Source organism: Apis laboriosa, unplaced genomic scaffold (genome assembly GCF_014066325.1).
Source record: "Apis laboriosa isolate Shangri-la unplaced genomic scaffold, ASM1406632v1 scaffold14_cov150, whole genome shotgun sequence".
Taxonomy (NCBI): Eukaryota; Metazoa; Arthropoda; class Insecta; order Hymenoptera; family Apidae; genus Apis; species Apis laboriosa.
In genome coordinates this window covers 173752-194796 of record NW_025221798.1, presented here as the reverse complement: position 1 = coordinate 194796, position 21045 = coordinate 173752, and the positions used below count along the sequence as shown (strand labels likewise).

The window sequence follows — 21045 nt, the reverse complement described above, 5'->3', positions numbered from 1 at the left end:
GGAGACGATCCTTAATGGATGGCGAGAAAGAACCTATCTATTAAACGATTCTTTCTCTTTCCGCAGTTTCTAAAGAATTATACTTATTCGTACATCGTCGTTCCATCGATACTTATCGATACAGAACAATATTGTTATTCTATACATCGAATAACGATCAATCGTTCCACGCTTCATCCATTCACAAACAGTGGACCGTGTTCCAAATGTAGCGAAAACTTTTGTATATATGCGGTTATATTCCTCCTCTCGTGTCGAGCGTGTTTACCTCATCCAGCGGAACTTTGGTCGATTTTCTAGTTTATTTACTACCGCGACGAGTTTTAACGCACGGAGAAAGAAATTCGAAGGACGAGGGATTGGAAATTTGCAATTTAATCGGCTCGACGCTCGCCACCGTGAAAATAAAGTGGCAGCGTTTCGAAGTCGGGAAAATTATTATTGGCTGGCATTGTTCGAAAACCGGAAACACCACCCTCGACATTTTCCAGCTTCCGCTGACCAAGTTTTCCATCGGGAAAATTTCGGATGGCCGGCTTCCCGTAAAGAGATTTACGATCTCGCTTGGATCCAATGATTTTTAATTCGGCCCTGGGATGAGTTCCAATTCCGCCCTTCAAGATTTTTCTTCTTTCTTTTCAATCGTGAAAATGTCGGTTGTCTCAAAATTTCTTTCTTTTCATTCTCCCCACGAAGTAAGGTAATTATGGCTCGAGAAACTTTCAAATATTATAAATATTGCTAAACCAAGGGATTTGGTTAAAAAATCATTTTCTTATTTTTGATTCTGAAAACAGTTTAAATGTTGAGTTTGTTGTCTGATAATTAAAGTTAATTGCGTAAGTTTTGCTAATTTTTAATTAAGTTTTTATATCTGTATGATAACTTGGTTGAAATTTTGGAATGTTGGAATTTTTTAATTTTGATTTAAACGTAGTACGTATTTATTAAAAATATTAATTAATCTCTGTCCTTTTGCAAAATAAACTAATTGTTTGAAAATTAACAAATTAAAAATTAATTAGATTTTTTTAGATATAAGATGTATAAACGAAACGAAAAAAACTTTTGAGACAATCTAAATATTTCTTGAAGATCAACAAGATTTTTCGATATTACGATAATTGAGACAAATATCAAAAACTTCACATTTATAAATTCAGGTATATAGATCGAGATCGAAAATAAAATTTTTTCTTTAGAGAAAATTATAAATATATCTGATATCCCAAATATCATTTTTAAAATAAAAATTTGATAATAATACAGATAACTTACTTATCGACTGATTTACGTATTACTATAATTCATTAAAATAAATATTTTCATTTTCAACGATTAAATTTATATCATTATATCTATAACGTTACAATTAACAATTGCAAATTCAACATTTTTCCCGATTCTTTATTGATAATATAATTATTATTTGCCACGAGTATCTTTAGATATAATAATTTATATAAAATTATCCCATCAAAATCAAAATACCACCCACCAAAAATTATCCATACTCTCGATCGAACTGGAAAGAGAGGGGAAAAAAAAAAAAAAAAGATCTATCGATTCACAAATCGATCCATCCAGAGAGGAGATCGATCGTGTATAACCATACCGGAAGTGGACGGCGAACCAATCGATGCGGATCCAGAGGACTGCTAAGCGGATTTAAGGGATAGCGGACGGGAAAGTAGCGTGTCTTGAAGCGTCTGTTCCTCTTGTGTGCGTTTCAGGTGTGGTGCTGTTCTCATCGGCGGTATACTTCGCGGAGGCGGGCACGCAAGACAGCTTCTTCAAATCGATACCGGACGCGTTCTGGTGGGCGGTGGTCACGATGACGACCGTGGGCTACGGGGACATGAGGTACAGAGCCACCGGGGGCGTTAAACCCACTGAACCGGTGTTTTCTTCCTTGCATTGCAGGTGTGGTGCTATTCTCATCGGCGGTATACTTCGCGGAGGCCGGCTCCGAGAATTCGTTCTTCAAGTCCATTCCGGACGCGTTCTGGTGGGCCGTTGTCACGATGACGACCGTGGGCTATGGTGACATGACGTATGATGTACTCACTTTCACTTAAGACTCTAGTTAATGCCCGCAAAAGAAAGAAAAAAAAAAAAAAAAAAAAAAAAAAAAAAAAAAAAAAAAGAAAAGAAAAGAAAGAAAGAAAACAAACGAACACATTACTTACTTACTTACTTACTTACTTACTTACTTACTTTTTTAACTCTTCTCCGAATACTTTTTAATACTTCTCGAATATTTTTTTCTTTTTTTCTTCGACCAATTCCGTTTATTATATTACGATATTATTCTTCCTACCTTCGTCGTTCTTACGAGCACGTCCTTTCTTTTTCCATTATAATTTTTCCATAATTTTTTTTTTTTTTTGTTCTTTTTCCTCCTTAATCTTTTTCCTCTGTAATCTGTTTGATCGCTTTTATTTTTTGACACAGTTGGTTTGGAGTTACTTGATAATGCTTGATAGAATTGAACACGCTAGTTTTTTTTTCAGAATTTTCTCTGATTTTCACGAATCTTTTTTACTTCTTCTTCATCACTGCTCTATTTCCTTCTCTTGTATTTTTTCAACGTTTTGATCTTGGATTGAGATTCTCTCTCTCTTTTTTTTTTTTTTTTTTTTTGTTTTTATTAGAGCTCTTATTGCGCGGATAATCGAGTGATCGAATTTGGATTGGAAATGTGTATTTGTGATATTTAGATATTTGGATCTAATGTAATTTTATATAGTCATTATTTATTATTATTAGTATTGGTAATTTTTTTATCATTTTTATAATCGTATAACAAATTTTTCTTTTTCTTTTTTTGATATGGAAAAACAAGATGAAACGTATAAGTAACTAGGCATAAATTTCTATTTTCAATGTGTTATTTTTTTATCTCTTGCATCATTCATATACATTTGTAATATTTAAGTCTGTAATCACTGTAAAATCTATATATATATATATTATATGGGAAAATACAGACATTTGCAAATTGCCTCTTATACTTTTTTTTTGTTTCAATTTAAAAAACTCGAAATCAGGTAATTTGAAGTTAATTCACTAATTTAAATATCTATGGTATTTATTCAATTTGGTATTTTATCAAATTTTAAGTGAAGTTCAAGTCATCGATTAGTTTATACTTAAATAATTTTAAGTATGATTTGAACTTTATGCAACTTGATGTCATATATAATTTTAATATTTACTTTTGACTTGATATCTAATTAATCATCAATCATCACTTATTATATTGAAATATTATATTGAAATACTTTCACAAATTTTAAATAAAGTTGAGAATTTTTCAATTTGACTTAAAACTTGAATTTGCATGGTATAAAGTTCAAGTAATCCAAGATAAATTTCATTGGAAAATAATTAAAATGAAAATGAATTAGAAAATTTAAGAGAAATATATTTCGTAGAATATAGAAGGAACTCGTGTCACGATCAAAAATGAAAGAACGAGAAATTTCTTTTATCATAACAAAAATTCCAATAAATCTAAATCAATTTTCAATGATATTTTAACCAAGCTTCAAATTAAATAATTTCAATTCAAACTAGAATTCAAATAACACAATCTAAATGAGACTTTTATCAATGTCATATTCAAAAAAAAAAATTCTTTCAATATTCGAATTCAGGATCAAAAACACGCGCAGCCAAATACTCAATTACTCGAATCCAAATTTGCAGATATTCAAAACTCAAGTTATCCAATCGATAATAAGAGCCCTACTTTTTACTCTACTTCTTCATCATCATCATCATCATCATCATCAAATTCTTCTCCTCATCCGCCTCATTTTCTCTTCCCTTCTCTCACGTTCTTTCTTCCACAGCCACGCGCACATCCTTCCTATCCTCGCAGGATTTCTGTTGGCAATTTCACTCCCGAGCACGCTTCCTCTCGCCAACATGATCCTGCGATCAGAAACATCGCCTCTTCCCTCGTTATTTCATTTTTCTAGATATCGTCCAGGGACACCATCCTTCGATCATCACCATCCCCCCTTTATATTGCTCTCCTCTCGAGCGCTGATTCAGCTTTCCTTCTCTCCTTGCGCCACACCACCCCCCTACCCTTTTTCTTCATCCCTTCTTTTATCTTGGATAAATCGTATCCTGGAATTTCTCTTTTCTACTCGTGAACTTGAATGATCTCGAGAGAGAGAGAGAGAGAGAGAGAGAGAGAGAGAGAGAGAGAGAGAGATGAAACGTCTCTCGATCGAAGCGAGTGGCGCGTTTAACACGGTTAATTGGCCTTTGGAAGAATAATTGAGGGCTGGAGGACGTTGATATGCGAGAGGCAAAGTGACGGTGGAAACTCGATTATAGAATCCAAGCGGGAAAGAAGAGAATTCTCCGATACAGAGTTTCTATATATCTCGTAATCTTGTTCTTTTCTCCGCCCCGACCTCAGTCGAGTAATTTTTTTACTTTATATCTCGCGCGTGCATTCAGATGCAGTGCACAATCATGGCGGCGATTGATGAAAATTATTCGTAACGTTTCTTCCGATTTAAATATTTTCCCTTGTCTTGTTGCTCGAGAGAAAGGATATTTTTATAGCTGGAAAGGTAGAGAGAGTGTTACTTAATAGTTTGGATGATATTGGAAATCAAAAATAAGAGAAAAGTTGGGAAATATTAAATTATGCAAGTCTCAAACAATCTCATATTTTAAACAATATCAATTTATCGAAACACTTTCATGCATTATTAATTTCATATAATATAATTTCATATAAATTTCACACTGATTTGATCTTGTTTTAATCCTATGAAAGTGTGAAAAATCAGTCTTATATTGACATACATTCTCGTATGTCAACTTTTACTTTGACAGAATCGACTCAAGATGTCTCATATTACATTACTCTTCATATATTTGATGTTAAACATGTAAATTAACTCGTTCTGATAAAATCTTCCATACGTATTCGTCTACTCCATACGACCACTCTTTTCAGAAAAGAGATGGCGCTTCACTTTTCTTCGCTTCTCCTCCTCTCTGAACGCGTATTCAACGCGCCCCGCCAAAGGGGAAGATTGGATATGTTCCTATGTTGGCCGATTGTTGGTTAATCTCGCCTATCCAAAGGTGGCAGCGAATTAACGCGTTGCATTCAGGGTGCGATTACGATATCGTGGTATAGTTTCGGCTTGGTTCGAGCCCTCGAGATTCAAGAGCATCCGTGAAGAGAGGCTCGAGATCTCTGGCGTTACGAAAGGGCTTCTTGAGCAATTGCCATCCGTTAAATCAATAAGTGTCCTCGGGCGACCTGTACGGTTCGTTTCTTGGAAACCGGCCGAGGGATCTCGCGATGATTCACGGATCGTCGAGCGATAAACGCGTTAGGAAGCGAGTGATTCGCACTGATCTGAGCTGACACATTGGCCACGAGGCAAGGAAGCGAATCGAAAGTGGAGAGTTCGAAGCTGGTAGTTTAAGTTTACTTAATTATTAGAAAAAGTGACGCGTTGTCCACGGAATGTTGAAAATGGCCTCGTTGTTTATTCAAAATTTCGAAAAATCGAGAATTAAAAAATTAAATTTTCGGCTTTGTTTCTCAGAAATGTTTCTTCAGATTACTTCAGAATGAATGATTAAATAATGAGGAATATTATGAGAGGTATTATTGTAATCTTTTCTTCTATGTCGATATAATTCTTTATATTTATTATTTTTATTATTTTCGAAATTAAGTGAATTTGTCTGACATGATAATAGACAATTTCAATTTCATGCGTAAAGTGACAAACGAAGCTTGGATTTTTTCATACAAAAATTTTGTCAATTAAAATTATGATATAAAGATTCAAAATGTTTAAGATAGAGATTATAAATGATCTAGTGATTTTTATATTTTCCCTAGAAATAGGTACCATTTGTTACTTTCTGTGATCGGTCAGAAACAAAGTGTGAGGGAATCGATAAGGATGAAGATGATTAAAAATTATTCTTTTCTTTATATAATGAGTTTGGGACGAATGAAAAAAGCGTTTTGAGATTCCATTCATTAACTCGAAAAATCACTATCTTCAAAGTTATAGTGATATCAAGTTTTTCCAATTTTTAGTTTGATTAAATTTCAAATTAAATTACGTAATAGATGATATATTCATTTCTGGGGGAGGGGGAGGGAGGGGAATATTATTTATAACATAAATCTTACTAATATCGAAGATTCCAGACTCATTTAAAACTTATCTCAACTTCTTTGCTTCTGCAAGTAAATTGGATCTTTATTTAATCGATCTAGGTCGTGTTTACTTATATTAATTAATTAAAGAGATTTTATGGATTCGGTATCGTCTATTCAACATCTTTTCTAAAGTTTGTCCGAAATAAACCATTGTCTGTTTGTCATTAGTTTTGAAGATTATTTCAACTGTTGTTTAAATTTCTAAAGAAGATTTGCTCGTGTCCATTCTTCGTTGATTCAATATTTAAAAAGATTATTTCAGACATTTGTAGACACATCATATAAAATATACGTGAAAATCTACTTATAAGACACGTTACATTTTTTTTTTGAATCTTAGATACCAATTACTCGAGCAGAAAGTATCAATCGAATTATTTCATCGATAAATCGTTGGCTACATAAAAAGTACCATGTTTGAAACGAAGATCGTTATTAATAGGGGCGTCTATTGTTAAACTATTATAGAATCTGAGTATAACCGATCCTTTGGAAATTAGAGCCTAAGGTTGAGATAGTTGTGCCTCGACGTCGATGGCTACAAAGTAGCCGGAACGTTTGTCCCATTGAAATTCCGCTCGCCAAATGGGAACGAAGCGACTGTTGATTATTCTCATATGCATATATAAATACCGTCTCCGCAATACAGGGTGTTCCATTTACCGTTTGTCGTTTCACTATCATCTTGTGCTTCAATTGTGGGAACAGCATTTACATAGAAATGAATTGTCTTGGATACAAGACAAAATATATATATTTTATAACGTTACTTTCGTTTCTTCTGGGTTAGCTTCGAACAAAAGTTTTCTAAGTAAATTACTTTGCATATTTTCCTAAAAATTGATCATTTCCTTTTTCAAGATTTTTACGTAAGACCGTTGTGTAAAATCTTACGTCATCTAGAATAGGTATGCATCGTGTAGTTTCTCCTACCAAAAATGTATACAGATGTTGGAAAGAATTCAGCATAAATTGCTTGTTTAAATTTAATCACAGTTAACTATTGAAAGGTTAAAGATGATCTTATAGATCCATATCTGATTTTTCCTTACTTAAAAATGAATCATCGTGTTAGTTTCATAATGGTACTATTCATTCCATAAAATGACATGTTTTTTAGAGATGAATTAAAATTTGAAACTCTTGAAATTCGTATCACAATATTCTCCTAAGTTTAAATTATTTAAATTATTTAAATTCTTTATTTGATTTCGACAATTTTAAATCTTTATAAATAAATTATATTATATTTGAGTTTTTAGAGTCTGTTTCTTATTAACGATTCAAGTATAATCTTATCAAAAAAAATCAATATGATATGACTCTTCAAAATAAGACGAAAACAGATGAAAAATAAAAAAATTTCGTTTTATTAGTTATCAATTAAAATTTATTAGTTACAATTAAAATTCAATGCGAACTCGCCGAAATCGTAAAAATTTTTTTTATTTTTTTATTTATTTTTTTTTCTCAACTTTCATTTTATTTATTTCTAGTTAAAGAATCATCCCTTCAAAAAAGGAAAGAAAGAGTCTCATCTATAATTTCTCCGATACGTCACGAAATGTGAAATAAAATGTCGAGGATCGCAATGTTCGAACACTCAATATAAATAAAAGCAGCGTTCCTTTGCCTCGCACGCAAGAAGCCCGCTCCAGTTTTCCATTACGATACACGCGTCGAGCTTGACTCCTTTGTTGAAAGACCGGCGTCACTCGCTTCCTCTATATCGAAGCCTGTTTCTCCCGTCTAACCGACTTCGAAATGTACCTTCACGATGTTCCACCTTCGGCTACGTCGTGTCTCGTTACGCCTCCCATTACCACTGATTCATCGTAACTTTGTTCGGTCATCGTCAAACATCGATGTAATTCGAAGAAATCGAACGCTACATCTTCGAAACTTTTCGTGTAATTAACATTGACGCGTATGGATATCGTCACTTTTTTGCCTGCGATATTGGCGCTTTTATTCGAACGGTGTGAATGAAGTAGGGGGGAGAGGATGTTTCGGATAAAAATGAAGGTTATTCTGAGAGAAATTCTCGAGATGTAGAGAATATTGAAATGATACAAAATATAAATATAAATGGATGAATGAATCGGTGTATTTTTGATATTTTATTTTTATTTGAAATTAAGTTTTACATTTGCAATGACCAATAGTGGAGATATTTATCATTTTTCATTGAGATTTTTCTTAATCGATGGATAGGAAAATAATGAAAATCTGATATCTTGATCTTTGAATCAAAGAATCAAAGAATTTTTTGAATTTTCTTTGTAGAGATTGTAAATCAATGTGAAATATGAGTTTGAAATAAATGATTATAGTTAAAAATGGTGTAGCTTGAATATGTTGGATTATTTACATCATTTCTTCTAATATTTTGGATTGATATATAGTTAATTTTCTCGGAATAAACTTCTAAATATTGTTGGCAGAGTTTCTGGTTTTTATCTAAAACAGTCTGTACGTTGTTTTCTCAATACTTTTTTCAAAATATTTTATTACATTGAAAGTAATTTTTACACAATTCTGTGTACTTTTCTCAATGATTTGTTTTAATAGATTGGTGTACGTAAAGAGCCATTTTTTCAAAATTTGATATGCTAATAATAAAATAAGGTATTATTATTGCGCTATTGTTAATTATTATCAAATAAAATGATGAAGAAATCGTAAAAATTATATTTAATATAAGAGATTTTTAAAATTCTAATTATTAGTAGTATTCATTTAATTCTAATTATTTAAATTAGATATATAACAAATGGTTAAAAAACTTTATTCGAAAAAATCAAATATGCACCAATCTATTTTCACGTTTATAAAAATTTTCGAATGCAAATGAAAAATCCTTCTATTTTTCCTTCTATTACTCTTTCCAACATCCAATATCTCACGTATCTCGTATATCTCATCTCAATCATTTTTGCATGCTTCTTTGCGATCAAACATACTCCATTTTATATACCGATATACTAATCCCAAAAATCACTTCGATCTTGTTTGGAAAATACTCTGTTTTTACTTTGGCTCACAGCGCTCTGTCATTACTGCTACTACCATCAGTCATGGATCACAAAGGCCCATAGTACAGTGACACCTGCATAGGAATGATTTGTTATTTTGCAACTAATTCGATACGTTATGACTCACCAAAAATACTAGTAATTACACTTGGATCGCACATTAAGAGATTTGCGTTCAGAGCAGCTCGCGTTTCGCTTAAAAAATCGACTCGGATTAATCGATATTTTGTCCTCTTTACTTAAACTGTCTTTTGTTCTTGATTAAAATTTGTTTATTCTTTGAGATAATTATGTAATTTTTGAATAAGGAATAATTAAAAAAAATCTTATTGCGCTCTTTTGGAATTTTAAATTTAGACTTAATTTGTTTTTCCTTCTTTTTTTTTTTTTTGTTCTTTTAATAAGAAATTTATATATGTTTCGAATTCTAAGATAAGACATTTTAAATAAAGAGGATTGTATTAACCCATTAAGGACCAAGTAGTGTAAAAATGCAATTTTTATACGTATAATTACTTAACATTTAGATATGTAGAAGATATGTAGAAACAAATATAAATGGTGTTAACACATTTTTTGATCAGTAATTTTATTGTAGTAAAATGTTGCATTTTGAAATATTTTTAATCGAATTTTTTTAAACAAATATAATATTATGATAAATATTATGAGAATTCTTCATATGAAATAGAGAAATAAAAAATATTTGATTTAAATTTTACTAGAAATATAATTTTATCATTCATAATTTAAATTCATAAATAATTCAATTTTTTAAAACTTTGTAATATTGTTAATTTTTGCAAAAAGAAAAAAAGATGATTTAAAGAAAGTAAATATTTTAAATTTCTCTTCGTAATTATGATTTTAAAAATATTAACAATTTTTGGCCTTAATGGGTTGGCCCTACTATAGGCAACCGGCTGTCTAAATATCTATTTTTATTTTTTTTCTTTTTTAATATTCTATATTCTTGATCAAATATTGCAAAATTATAAAACATAAATTGATATAAAAGTATTCAAAGAATGAATATTCAATTTTGCTATTTTTTTTTTCAAAAAGGAAAAATTATTAAAATGAAATATTGTAAAAATGGATACTTGACAATATTGAATACTTTTTGAAATAAAATTAACAAGTAAATAAATAAATAATTATTTCAAATAAAGAAATAAACTCATTTGAAATAAAAATGTTACAAAGCTTTGCAAATAGATTCTAAAAATTTTATTCAATGAAATAAATAATTTACAAATAATCTATTTATTAATAAATATCTGATTATCTCAAATAATAATAGAAGATAAGAAAAAAAAAATACAATTTTCATTTAAAATTACCGTATAAATCTTCATTATTTCTATATTTTCTTTTTTAATGAAATTAAATGATCAATATCTAGTAAATATCAAATAAATATTAATTTATTAATTCGATCGCATTATTATTTGAATAATTATTCGAATAAGAATTTATTTCTATAAATAAATTCAATCGTGCTAACTGTCCGGTTGCCTACTCAAGGGGCAAAGATGGCGCCGCACGCCTCGACTCGAAAAATTCGCGTGTTCAGAAACAAAATTGACGCGTGTACCACGCTTCCTTTGAACGAGAACGAAGAAGAAAAGAAACTTGACGAGGGGAAAGGATGATTCGCGCTGAAATCCATTCGCATGCATGCATCGAGTGAACGTGAATGAGCGTGACGAGCGTTGAATTCTTCTTTTGCCGCCTTTGATCTCGAACCGGGTATTGTTCGTGATATATAGTGACAGTTATTCAATTAGACTCCCAGCCGCAAAGAATGCGTCATTTCGCAGTTACGGATTAGTCGGGAATAACCGTCATTGCGTCCTATAATCTGGCATACTGGTAATTGAGAGAGGAAATCTTTTTAATCGTTCCACTATTCAAACGGTTAATTGGTATCTCGTTGGAATTTTTTTTTCTTTTTTTTTTTTATTGACCAAAGTGGAGAGCAGAGAAACATAAAAAGCAAGAAATGTCGTTCAGAACGTCATCGTGATCAAAGATCAGAAAAATTTCGAATTCTCGAATTTTAAAAATTATCGCTATTTTTGTGATTCGAAACATCGTGTGTTAAATTATTGTCTTATTATTGTCTTATCTGTTTATTTTATTTTATTTTGGGAAATTTTTTGAAAGAAAAATTTTCGATTCTTGAAATTCGAATATTTTTGTTATTTTTGCAAAAGCATTGTTAAAATCTACAAAATTATTTATTTATTTAAATATTTTGATATCAAGTATATTTTCATAATCGTAATATATTCTTATTTATGTAAAATTTAAAAAATTTGTGCAAATAGAGTCAAATTTTAATAAAATCCATAAAATAATAATTATTTCTGAAGGATATTAGAAAAAATTTAATTCAAAAATTTAATATATTTTCTTCGAAATTTCTTATGGTTAAACATAACCATTATAATTCAATTTCCTAAAATTCATGTAGCAAGAATTAATTCTAAAAAGATAGTTTCTTTCAAGCTGATCAAAATCAAAAGATTTTAAAAAAGATCAATAATTATTCATATATTATTTGAAAAGTAAAATTTGTATAAATATCTTATATAAAAATATTGTGATACATGAAAATAATAATCTAAATGAGCATTGAGTAATTTTACTAATTTATTACAATAATTAATAATTAATGATTAAATTTGATATAAAAATTTAACTTTTTGCAAAATGATGGCTATTGTTATTATCCTCAAAGAATTCCAAAAATTAAAATTATTTACGATTTTAATTGTTGACAAAATAAATACTTTAAAGAGAGAGAGAGAGAGAGAGAAATAATTTCATATTATAAGTTTCGAAGCAAAATTTAAAAATCAGATTTCGACCCATCTCTATTTTTTTCCACGTTTCATTTTTTTTTCTTTTTCTCTTTCCACGATTATCGAACAGCTAATCCATAATCGTTGCTCGTTTGTATCGACACAAAAATTTCTTCACATTACCGATTTCCAGAAAGATGCAACGTCAAAGCGGTCGATGCGTGAGCGAGTTTTTTCACAGTTTTCAATTCGATGAAACGCGGTTCTAATCATCTCTCTGCTCTCTACGCTGATTAAACTCGAAAAACTCGCGGTAATCTCCATCGCTCGTCCCTTAATTGCTCGATTTTTGAGATGATGTTCCGCCCTCGTGAGAAATTGCAACGGTTAAATCGATTGCAAAATTGCATCTGTATCTTCAAACTCGAATTTTTGCAATATTATTATCGAGACTACGAGATCAAAGAATGTGGTTCAGTCAAAAAGTATATTTCATTTTTAAAGTTTTTATTATCCTGTATCCGAGTACTCGAACTACATATAATCGATAAAAGTGATGTAGTGAAAAATAGTAACATCAATTGATCCAGATTTATTTAGAGGTTTAATTTATTCTTTAATTCATTGGAATACAGAGTGTTAATGTGTGACATTTTTAGAGGATCGATTTTAAAAGTCAAAACAAAAATGTTATTTGAATTGAAATTTGTATTAAATAAAGTGAGATAAAGATAGATGAAGGATGGATATCTCTTTTCTGTATTTCACTTTATCTAATTCGAAATTCAATTGCTTACAACTTAGTAAATAAGCATATATATTTTTATTATTTAATCAATTATTTTATTTGTTTTGGAATCTAGAAGTGAGCCTTCAAAAGTGTCCTATGAATATATATATCGTTTTTATATAAAGAAGGAAAAGAAATAAGTCACGTATTGACATTGTATTGATCTAAACAAGTTAAATTTTCTTAAAAAGTTTGAAATCATACATTTTTGATTCTCGAATGTGTAAATTATTGACTGATTTTATTCGCTATATTTGTTCCACAGAGACATATATAACTCAAAGAATCGAATATGAATATAAATTTTCCAATTGTGAAAGTTTTCTTAATACTATAGAATTTACATCATCCATTTTTTGTTATCTGAATATCGTATATACTCGGATGTTAAGATAATAAAATCTTGTCGAGTATTCATATCTAAATTGTATCGATATTCAAGTATTCGGATCCAAATTAATACTAGAACTACCGAATCAAGTCAAATTCATTTCACATATATTATTTTTACAGATATTAAATGTGCAATTTCTAACAATATTAATATTAATTTTATATCTGTATATTTGATTATCTTTATAACATTATCTTAATTTGAATCAAATATGTATTTATATATAAAATATTCTACTTAAGTCGATAGTTTTAGTATCTAGTATCCGAGTATTTGAATAAATTCGAATACTCGGATACCCGTAGATCCGACCTATACGATAAAAGCCCTAATTTTGACACGATTATGTTGATGCTCCTTGAAAAAGAGCGTGAAAGTGTAGAGAATTGCATGTCGTACCGTTTAGAAGATTCGATCGGATCTAAGTAACGGAATGGCACGCGCTTGTTTGGAACGGTGCATTGGCACACGAGACGAGGAGCCTTTATTAGAGAGTCACGTTAGTCCCCTAGTCTAGCCTAGAGAGCCCGCTTCTTATTAGACACGCGAAACACTATAAGTAGATGTACACGGTGATGCGTTGTGTGTGGAAAAAATGATAAATTTGTAATTATAATTTGATGGAAGTGAAAAAAAAAAAAAAAAAAAAGAAGAAGAAGGTGAAAATAAACCAAAAGATCGGTCTCAATGTATAGAGAAAGATAAATATGCAATTTGAAACAGGATTGGATACTTTTTATTTGAAATGAATATAAAACGAATAAAAAGAACAAATAATTACTTCATATAAATAAATAAACTTGTTTTTATAAACTAGTATATACATAAAGAAGACAAGCTTTATCTTATTGTTAGATCAAGGATTATAAATTTAAAATTATCTGAAATATCAATAAAAAATATCTACAAGATTACTATAAATATTCAAAAATTTAAATTTAACTTGATTCTTCAAGTGAAAATAAGATAAAAATAAAAAAAAAAACATCAAGTAGTAGTAGAGTTAAGATCTTATTACAATTATTAATAGAATCATTCTATTACAGGAAAATATTTAATGAAATCAAGTAACGAATAAAATTACATCAAATACATTATTATACAAATAGTATCATTTAAGAGAAATAACAGATCAATAGTGTTTGTGGAATCACGATTCCTATTTGATTGTCAAAGTCAAAGTACATTGATCACGGTAGTCAATATTTGAATGTGTATTTACAATAGGGACTGTTTGTGTTCACTGTATTTTTTTTAACTATTGATGGCTCGCTAAACCTTCTTTAAATTGGTAGATCTTCTATTAATAATTGTAATCGGTTAAATAAGCAAAAAGAGTTAAGCTTGCAAATCAGATTTCATTGAAATATTTCTGTAATATATCCTGACTATAAAAAACGAGAATAATAAATTTCAACAAGATTCGTTCAACAGTGTCCAATTCTGATTTGGAATAAGCAAAGAAAATTTAACAATCCGAATTAAACTAATTGAATAGTTGTAAACTGGTCTTTCCGATTATGTCTATTTACACGACCATAGAGCACACAGAAAATCATCCGTGTATATCTACATAGGAGCCTCCAGTACCGCATAAGTAGCGCCACACTCGACTCGACACGGCAAACTCACACAAGATAGAAACACCACACCTAGCACCGAGTTTTCTAGACGAGGAACGAAGCTATCGACGTACGAGCCAGTTGCTGACCGCGAATGAAACCGTTCGTTTCCCTCTGCTTCAGGCCCGTGGGAGTCTGGGGGAAGATCGTGGGCTCTTTGTGCGCGATCGCCGGTGTGTTGACGATCGCCCTGCCTGTGCCCGTCATTGTCTCCAACTTCAACTACTTCTATCATCGTGAGACTGATCAGGAAGAAATGCAGTCGCAGAACTTCAATCACGTGACCAGCTGCCCGTATCTTCCTGGTACGAGTTCGTATTTCCTTTTTTCGACACAATTTCCAACCTAACCTAAAAAAGAATTTCACTGTACAGTACGTAGTAATGCATCCTGGCCACAGCACGATGTGTCGCTTAATGAACAAAATTGATAAATTTGAAATATGTTATGAAAAAATTTGTGTGAATCATGAAATATTAGTAATAAAAAAATGTAGTTTGTAATTGTTGTTCGTTGCTTTATATTTGCTTTCAATTATAGTACTATTCTATTATATTAAAAATTATATAATTTACAAATTTAGTTTTAGTTAGAACACTCGTGTTACGATTTAGACTGATTAGCCAACTTGCAAAGCGGATTAGGTTAGATAGATAGATTAGATTACATTAGATTAAGTTGATTCAGATATATTAAGAATTCTGTCTCGATATGAGATAAAATAAATTGAAATCATATTTTTTCTTACTTTATATTCTGATCAAAATTTTACTTTACAAGTTGCCCATTCTAATCCCTCATTAAAAGTGTCTTTTACGAAGAGAAACTGTCAAACTGTGTCAAACTGTATTACCTTCTCTCTCTCTCTTACCTCATGTCGAAACAAAATTCTTGACATAGATCCTGCTTCACAAGTTGGTCAGTTTCAGTTCTGTGGTTAGGATATAAGATACTACTTAGACAAGTTTCTTACGAACTATGCTCGATAGTTTATTCGCAAAGAATATTGCTAACAGGTAGTAAAGCCAACAACTTTATTAACTTTATTAAGAGAAAATTTCGTCAAGATGAAAGATATTTCTATACATATCTACAGTTTCCAAACTTCGTGGCTTTAGGATTAAACACGTGTTGTGTGTTGCTCGATTGTTATCTATGCCGATAAACTGCACCGATTAATGTTACTCCGTGAAAGAATTTGAATTTTAAAAAAGGGAGGTTTTTTAACAGGACAAAGTGTTGTTTGCCAAAGGCATCAGTCATGGGTCACGAAGGCTTCCAACGTCCTGTGTCGCGTGCAAAAATCTTTCTTCCTTGTAATTTAATAATTCGTCGCTTAACAACATACTTGGTAAACAGCCCTTATAATTCACGCAAAATGTTATTTACAGAAGGGATTTAGTAGTCCGTTTGCAAAATCTGAAGTGAAAAGATTCCTTAGTTATTACATGGAATGATTTGAAAACGATTCGTTCGATGAAAAGATATAAATACATAGAAAAAGAGATTAGAAGGGTTGCATTAACAATCCTCAAGATTTATTAATAGTATAGAGTGGGGTAGTTATTGTTGTTTTTGTTAAATAGAAAATGCAATGTGCCAACACATAATATTAGATTCAAATCGATTTAAAGACAATTTATGATCAATCGTAAAATGGAAAAGTTATTATATAATTAATAATAATTTAATTTTTATGAACAGAGAAGTAAGTGGGATAAAACGAGATAGATGAATAGAACAAGATAGATGTTATTGTTTTTATAAAATAAGAAATATGGTATAGAAATAACATATAATATCAGGTTCAGGTCGATTTAAAGACTTTTTTTTGTAAATAAAAAAAGTTATATGTGATTAAGAATCCTCAAGATTTGTATTTTTTTTTTTCAAATGAGAAATTAGTAAATATGAAATTAGCTCACAATACTAGATTCAAATTAATTTCGATAACCAATTAAAATAAAATAAAAATTATTAAAATAAATAATTATTAAAATAAATAATTAAAATAGAATTCATGACATTAATTTGCTTTTGGATTTTTATTTACAAAAAAATTTATTATTAAAGAATGATCAAAGATAGTAAATAAAGGATAGACCAAATTAATCTTATATAAAATATTTTACTTCTTTCTTTTATTATTTCTCAAATATCTACAAAAAAATTTATTTGACATAATAAATGTATAGACAAATATTAAGACAAAAACAATGGACAATATAAAAAGAATTTAAAACAAAAGGATATTTTTTTAAAAAAGCACAAACTAAACATTCATAATTTTTTTGTCCATAAAAAAAATTTTTAATTTCATAATTATAGAATTTATCTAGCTTAAGAATAGGACAAAACGAAATTTTAATAATCTTGAAAGATCTTATTCTCATTAATAATTATTCTTTCAAAATCAAAAATTTATTGATAGTTCTCTTTTACTTTACAATCTTTTTTTTTTTTTTCAAGAAAAAAAATTTCTTTAGTACTCCATTTAACCCTACTTTCCTCTACACGATTGTGATTACATTTTCAAGTTGTCCACTGTTCAATATCGCGTGTCTATATCCCCGATAAAAGGTAGTTTACCGTAACTTTAATCGGCTTAGACTCAAGCTCGCTGCTCGGTCAATTTTTCACATCTTCCTTGATGAGTCACGATTTGCGGACATCCGAGGGGGATGTTGAACGATTAAAGGAAAATTGATAGTTCGGAAAAAAAAAAAAAAGAAGCTCGATCGGGTAAAGCTCTTCAAGTATTCACTCTTGGGGGATTATCTAGAAAGCATGCATTGGTGACTTGGTATTCGAGTTTCACGGTGTAATGGTTTTCGAAATGAGAGATGACGGATGAAGGAAGTCGTCGAACTCTGTCTCGTCTGGTTCACAGGTCAACACTTGAAGAAGAGCTCGATGTCAGAATCGTCGTCGGAGATAATGGAGTTGGAAGAGGGCATATTGCTCACTCATCCCGAGATTACGAAGAAGCCCAACTGCAACCCTCGCCATAATAACAATATTAATCCAGCCTGTATGAGCATCGAGACTGACGTCTGACTACTAGGTTGGTACATTAATTGATCTCTGGTCATGAGAAATTTCTCCCACGATAATATTAGAGGATAAACTTCGTCGAAGCGATACTTTTTTTGATACTTTCTAAACAAATAAGAGAAATAATATTTTAAAATATATAACAATAAAATTTTATAAATATATTTGAAATAAGAACGAATGTAATTTAAACAAGCAAAATTCGCACCATTGAAACTGTTATACTGTTTTCGGTTCTCTAAGAAAGTAATTGTATTAACCACTTTTATACAAAATAAAAAAAAAATATAAACATGTAAAGGAGTGATGCTTGGACAAGTTCATAGTATTAGAAATTCTACTAGTATAAATTCTCTAGTATAGCAATTATGTGAAAATCTAAAGAATTTGATTTAGGAAAAGCACGAAGAGGAGAATGCCATCTTGAAAAAGGTTAAGTTTTTAGGTTAGAAATACAAACTATGCTTTGCATCCTGATACTTTTATAAAAATATTATACGATAAAAGTTGAATAACTGCTCGACACGATATATAAAATGTTTTTTATTTTTTTTATTTTTTTTTACCTTCAACAATCCTCTTTCAGGAAGCAATTATTCAATTTTTATCGTATCACGAATAAAGTGCATCTCGATCAAATTCGTTCGAAGAAAAAAAATGGCGACATTGAAGATAATTCGTGTGATTGCAGTGAAGGAGACTGTGGCAACGTGGTGGCCAATGCTGGGACATTTATCGAAGAACAGCTACAGCTTCCTACGATGCCTGACGTAGGCCTCCTTCACACGTCGTCGTAGTCGCGCTAGCTGCGATCGCTAACGATAGCGCGTGTACGCATGCGCGCTAGCTGTTAGCTCGCACGCGGCTGCGCATGCGCGCGCGCGCACCAACCCGCCGTCTGTCCATAAATTTGTCAATACGAGGGGTGCTTCCAATCCATTTTACCACGTTTGTCAACGAGACAAGAAGAAGAAGAAGAAAAAAAAAAGGACGTGATGAAAAAACGAGGGAATTCAACGACCAAGAATCGGCTGGCTGATAATCAGTGTAATTTTTTTCCATCAGAATTCGAGAGTGAGTTCGAAAAAAATAATAACGAGAGAAGAATACGAAGCAGGGATGTGGAAAACGTCAAGGGACGACGTTAAACGACGTAACTATATATATATATATATACATATATATATATAGGGGCCGAAATGAAGGGCGAAAAAAAAGTGAAAAGTAAACGAGAAAAGAGGTGGCAACGAGAGTTTCGACCGAGAGGAACCGTGTGTCGAAAAATATCGGGACAGCCGTTTCAAAGGTGTTTACGGTATAAACGCACCCCACGTAGGGACCTACATGCTAATAAGGGGATGGATCGGCATGTTTCAGTCGCTTGTCCACTTCCCACACCACCGACTCCAGTGTTCAATACAAATGATAACAAATAAATAAAAAAATAAAAAAAATAACAAATAAACGGTATAAAAAAAACGAAACGAAAGGGGGGGAAGGGGAAGAAGAGTGAAGACGGTTTCGCGAACTCTAAAAAATAAAAATAAATAAATTTAAAAAAAAATTAAAAATAAAACGAAAAAAAAGTATATAAGAGAACGTCGTCGAGCCTTACCCCCCACCGATGTTCGCGCAAATGGCCGGCTAACAATGGCGGATCGAAGGGGGTATCCAGCCGGCAACGAAACCAGGGGAATCGTACCAGATAATACTAATTAATTATTATCGATGTAAATTATATCGAGGTAGGCGAAGGTACGCTAAACAAACAAACAAACAAACAAAAAAAAAATAATTAAATAAAATATTCGTTTTAATGAATTATAACACTGCGCGAAAACGGACGAAGCCACGATCGAGCGGAAGAGGAGGACAAAATGATGGAGGAGAGAAAGAGAAAGAGAAAGAGAGAGACAGAAAGACAGAGAGAGAAAGAAACGGAAGGAAAAATGGCGATGGTGCTCGCGGTGAGAGGACGGACTTACGGAAGATAATATCGTACGTGTTGCACGGCGAGTAGCTAACAAGTGTGTCTTGCAGCGTAGAGACAAGTTTCCTTTTTTTTTTTTCACTATGAATAAAATACTCAAAGTAAGTCGGAATTATATACTGTATATTCGTATATTTCGAACACCGAGAGACCATTTGGAATGCAATTCGTTTTTCGGGGTGTAACACCAACATGTACTCCCATAATCCATAACACGTAAACATTTATACAAAACTCATACGTACACACACAGGATACACACGAAATCCACGACCAACACAAACAAAAAAAATATTATATACGATATTTCAAAGGGATAGGCGTGCGTTGCTCTCGTCGAACGGTTAAGTAGCGGTAGCCGTCGATCGTGCACGAATCACGGAGTTACATATACGATGTAAGTCGAGTTTTAGACAACATCGGTGCTTTCCAAAGACGAGTGTAAAAATTTTATGGAGAAAATATGTTATCGTCGAGTTATTTCGAAAAAAAAAAAAAAAAAGAAAAAGAAAAAAAAGAATGGAATGGAAAGTTGCACCTTTGTTCCCTAAGACTTATGACGTATTGTATGTATCTATTTCCATAAGTGCACGCTCGAGCGCGAATCGGAGAACGAGTCGATCCAGGCTCCGAGCTCGAAACCAAAATCGAGAAATAAAATAAAAAAAAATTCTTCGAAACGAGCCGAACGAATTCCGTTTTTCTTTTTGTCGCGAGATGACGCGATAAGAATTGGAAAAAAAAAAAAGAAAAAAAGTTGCACGATGTGATAAGTTTGCGGGGGGAAAGAAAAAAGAGGAAAGCGGTGGCACGGTGAGCCGAAAGCCGAAGCTGGCAAGATTTGCGAGAGTTGCGTTCAATGGCCGGAAAGGTGTCTGCCGATGGCGCGTACAACCGTGTTCATGCTCCCGATCTCGCGACGAATGCCACGAATTACGCGATATTTTCGGTCCTTTTGTTCGCGTGATTAATTCAAACTCGATACACAGAGAGAGAGAGAGAGAGAGAGAGAGAGAGAGAGAGAGAGAGAGAGAAAGGGAGCGAGAGAGAAAGTTCGAGTAGTAGCGAAAGCAGTATCACGCAGAGATTCAGTTTTAGTGAGGTTGATTTCGCGAATGTTTCGAGAG

General features: G+C 31.7%; 1 protein-coding gene across 10 annotated transcripts in view; it reads left to right on the top strand.

Annotated features, from left to right (window-relative positions):
* Positions 1 to 20426, top strand: part of LOC122710612 (potassium voltage-gated channel protein Shaker) — a 185277-nt gene extending 164851 nt beyond the window's left edge. For 2 of the 10 annotated variants that reach the window (XM_043928564.1, XM_043928568.1), the window contains exons 5-8: positions 1924 to 2053; positions 14998 to 15185; positions 17765 to 17938; positions 18620 to 20426. In XM_043928564.1, coding sequence (XP_043784499.1) covers positions 1924 to 2053; positions 14998 to 15185; positions 17765 to 17931 — 485 coding nt within the window. In that variant the 3' untranslated portion in view covers positions 17932 to 17938; positions 18620 to 20426. Of the gene's footprint in view, positions 1 to 1733; positions 1864 to 1923; positions 2061 to 9269; positions 9837 to 14997; positions 16745 to 17764; positions 17939 to 18619 lie in introns of those variants that run through there. The other 8 variants (XM_043928566.1, XM_043928565.1, XR_006345959.1 and 5 more) reach the window with 8 other exon arrangements.
* Positions 20427 to 21045: the final 619 nt, after the last annotated feature.